The following is a 3860-nucleotide window of genomic DNA, read 5'->3' as shown; positions in this document are numbered from 1 at the left end:
AAATTATTTTCTCAAAGAAGTTAGCATGCACGATGCAGAACTACTGTTGTTACTGATCACATATGTGAAGTTTGTAGAGAGTTGGTGCCCACAAACAATCTGAAACCAGCTTATCCCCCTTAAAACTCCGTTGTTCTTGGGTTCAATAATTAATATATTCAATCAAAAGTGAGCAAACCAAAGAAAAAATATAGCTCCCAAGAATACTCGCGTGTCTACTTGAACTTCACTGAGTTTCAGACATTAGACGAAAACTGTCGGAGAAGTTGAACAAACAAGGTAAAATGTAGTGGTGAAATTCTAAAGTAAAAAGAGTCCAAACAACTCAAAAATAATAATCATACTCGGAAGTCCAGAACTTTTACGTCTGTTCACTTGATGTTGATGCTTATCAAAATTCATTTAAAGTTGACGAGTCGAGTACACAAGCTGTAGATGTAATTGTATTGTTTTGTCCGTAAAATGGGCGTAATTAAGAAAACATGAACAGGAAACTCCCATGTGTATTTAATGCTAATAACACATGAGCCGCACCATGAGACAACCAACATAGTGGCATTGCGACCAGCATGGATCCAGAACAGCCTGCGCATTCGCGCAATCTGGTCAGGATCCATGCTGATTGCTATCAGTTTATCTAATTGCAATAGGCTTTGAAAGCGAACAGCATGGCTCCTGACCAGACTGCGCAGACACGCTGGTCGCAAATGCACTAAGTTTGTTTTCTCATAGCGCGGCTCATATATTGAATTGGAAGAAGCTTGTAGGAAAAGTACAGTACACAATTTACAAAAGTAGTTGTATCGTTTCTAAGACCAAAAATGGGATGTTTCTCATAAAATGAGCCATGCCATGAGAAAACCAACATAGTGGGTTTGCGACCAGCATGAATCTAGACCAGCCTGCTTACCCGCGCAGTCTGGTCAGGATCCATGCTGTTCGCTTTCAAAGCCTACTGCAATTAGAGAGACCGTTGGTGAACAGCATGGATCTACCATGCTGATCGCAAAGCTACTATGTTGGTTTTCTCATGACATGGCTCAAATACAATTAGACACGAAAAATGGAATCCGCATGTCCACTTCATATTGTGACGTTACATAAAGTTAAAAACTGTAGGAAGATTTAAGTAATCAAGAAAGCGAAACGAGCGGACAGACGAACGGGTAGATTAAACACTATACACCTCCCGGGTCTTCTACACCGGTGGCATAAAAATGATCAATTTAAGATTTCAATGCATTTTATGCTTTTACTTTAGAAGGGATATAATGTTTTGTTTCACAATTCATTTTCTGCACTACATTATGTTAGTGTAACTGGCAACATTTCATTGTCCTTGTTCTGGCTATTTGTGTGTACACAATTTTGTCTCATCCGTCAGTAAAACGATTTTGGGGGTACACCCATCAGCCTCAGTTATTACTTTACATCCTTCTGGGGGAAGTATTAATCCAGCAGATCTTCCATATCTGAAAAAGTAATCATTTGAAAGGGTTATATGTGTCCTGAAATAGCCAAATTCCAGCAAAGTTAAAAATAGGTATAACGATAACACTACATTATGACTTACTGCGTAATCCATCTTTACTTAAGAAATAATTAGTTCCCAAGTGTGGTTTATCGTAGAATAACCCGTGTTTTGAGTTCTTATGCGTAAGAATATATCAAGAAGGCGGTAGGCCTGAGTGATATATTGTTTCGCATAAGAAAGAAAAACTAGGGTTATTCTACGACAAATGACACTTGGGAACTTGTTATTTCAATTCTAACATACTAGTATCAACAGTGTAAGAAAAATGGTAACTACATTAACGACCGTGCTACGCACCTGGATCGGATGACGTCATTGCACGCGAGTGGTTTATTTCAGAATGACCCGAGATAGATTATGTAGGTTATTCGCTGGTCGTGTTAGAATTAACACCATATATTTTTCTTGATTTCTCATGGAATATTACATATTTATATTACACATCGTTGCAGAGATATCCAGCTTTCGATTCTATGACTTGGCTTACAATAAATAAATACTAAATGGAATCTTTTGATATTTTCCAAATTGTCCGACAATAGCATTGTACAAAATTTGTTCAAATATAAACCTGTTTTTGCATACGAACGACCCAAAAAATCGACAGGTTTCTCTTACTAATTCATCGCTAAACAAACACTCTTTGGATTGTAAAACAAGTAGATGTAACAGACTGCAGCAGATGTACGCATTGTAACAGTATTATTGAAAGGGATACATCTATCCAAAATGTTTCGATGGAAAAAGGCAGCGAAAATTGTCTAAATCGGTACTTGTAAATAGAATGCATATTAGACTCAAATGACCGAAGCTTAAATCTGTAGTGTATCTGTTTACGTCAGTGATAGGTGAATTAGGTAAACAGAATGTCTACCTTAAACAGAATGTATGATTAAAATGATATGGAAATCCTGTTATTTATAGAGCTTTTGTAAATTTATAGATACCACAGTGCTTCAAGTCATTAGATTTAACGCATACAAACAACAAACAATTAAGAATATGATGGGAAACAAAGTACTCACCCACAGCAGTGCATTATAGTTTGTCCAGAACTATATGTCGAACATGAACAATCTTGACATTTTTCACTGATTCTCAGTTTTCCATTCACTGGAATTGTTATGCCTTTCGGAGATGTACAAAAATCACTTTCTGTGGAGAGAAAAAAACGATTTTAGGCCCTATTTGCCATTTTGTAAATCTTAAATCACGCTGACTAAAATAAGATCATTATGAATAAAGATATAACTTTATGAAGACACAATGCTTCGAGTGATAACATTGTCCTATTGGTACGTCATCAGTATAACAGTATGAATCAGTAAAGAGATACATAGCACTCTGTCTGCAATAAGCGCTCCTAACAAATCTGTTATGTTTAAAAAACATAACTTTATCAATAAGCTTTTCACTTTTCCTATTCGGAAATATCTACGCTTTTGAATCTTTATTAATAACAGCTACTTACGGAATAATTGTATATTACAAAATTCATGTGACAGTCCAAAAAGACCTACAAAGAAACAAATTAAGTACAACTGCTTCATCGTTACCGTACTAACTGAACAAGAGTTTTATCAAACAAAGATCACTCCTTAATTATATCTGGTCACAATGTGCTAGAGATAATGACATTGTTAGTTCTACTTGGAACGTGAACTTTGACTTCGGATAACATGTAATGTTACTGAAAAGTGTAGCTTTGTAATAGATAATTTGAATGTCAATCTATGCATTACCTTTTTTTTCCTCCGAACGTGGCCTTCACATTGACGGTAAAATCTTCTTATGCTACACATTTCTTTGAAATCCAACCAAAACAAAGGAATTATGGACAGGACATAAAAATTAGATTTATTAGCGTAACCATATTTGTGAATCTTGCACACCTCAACACATGTTTATTTTGTACAAGGTCAAAGCAAGTGGTCAGGAATATAAAAAGGTATATGTTTAGTTTTTGCAATAAATCTTTAAAGGGGCACGTAAAATTTGGGCCAATTTTGGACCCCACCGAAATGATGATAAAATATGAGTCGTTTTTTTTACCAAAATGCATGTATTTTCCAAAAATAAACATTAAAATCTGCGAGGACAATTGTTTATGGAAAATCTAATGTTTACCTTATGTGCTGTAGTGAAAGAAAGCATTAGCGTATCTTGGAGGTATACTTCAATGAATTGGAAAAAGAAATGAATGATTACTGGTACAAATGTTTGATAAAATATCAATGTAAACACACCAGGCTATTCAAACATGCATAAGCCGGTAACAGAATTTTCATAGAAACGGTCTTAACTAAGGGAAATAACTCTCTGGAAT

At 35.4% G+C, this 3860-nt stretch overlaps 1 protein-coding gene across 1 annotated transcript; it reads right to left on the bottom strand.

Annotated features, from left to right (window-relative positions):
- Positions 1–1238: 1238 nt before the first annotated feature.
- Positions 1239–3161, bottom strand: LOC123561476 (uncharacterized). Its single transcript, XM_045353873.2, has 3 exons — positions 3006–3161; positions 2560–2689; positions 1239–1472 (listed from the first exon to the last, which is right to left on the bottom strand). The coding sequence occupies exons 1-3, from the start codon at positions 3082–3084 to the stop codon at positions 1349–1351; spliced, it is 333 nt and encodes a 110-aa protein (XP_045209808.1). The 5' UTR covers positions 3085–3161; the 3' UTR covers positions 1239–1348.
- Positions 3162–3860: the final 699 nt, after the last annotated feature.

This window comes from Mercenaria mercenaria, chromosome 10 (assembly GCF_021730395.1).
Source record: "Mercenaria mercenaria strain notata chromosome 10, MADL_Memer_1, whole genome shotgun sequence".
Lineage (NCBI taxonomy): Eukaryota > Metazoa > Mollusca > Bivalvia > Venerida > Veneridae > Mercenaria > Mercenaria mercenaria.
The sequence above is the reverse complement of the archived record's forward strand: the minus strand, read 5'-3'. Positions and strand labels throughout refer to the sequence as shown.

Coding starts and splice junctions, on each gene's coding strand:
- LOC123561476 (XM_045353873.2), bottom strand. CDS start 3,084: ATGAAGCAGTTGTACTTAATTTGTTTCTTTGTAGGTCTTTTTGGACTG. Junction 2,690..3,005: donor TTGTAATATACAATTATTCC/GTAAGTAGCTGT, acceptor TTCTCTCCACAG/AAAGTGATTTTTGTACATCT. Junction 1,473..2,559: donor ACTATAATGCACTGCTGTGG/GTGAGTACTTTG, acceptor TTACTTTTTCAG/ATATGGAAGATCTGCTGGAT.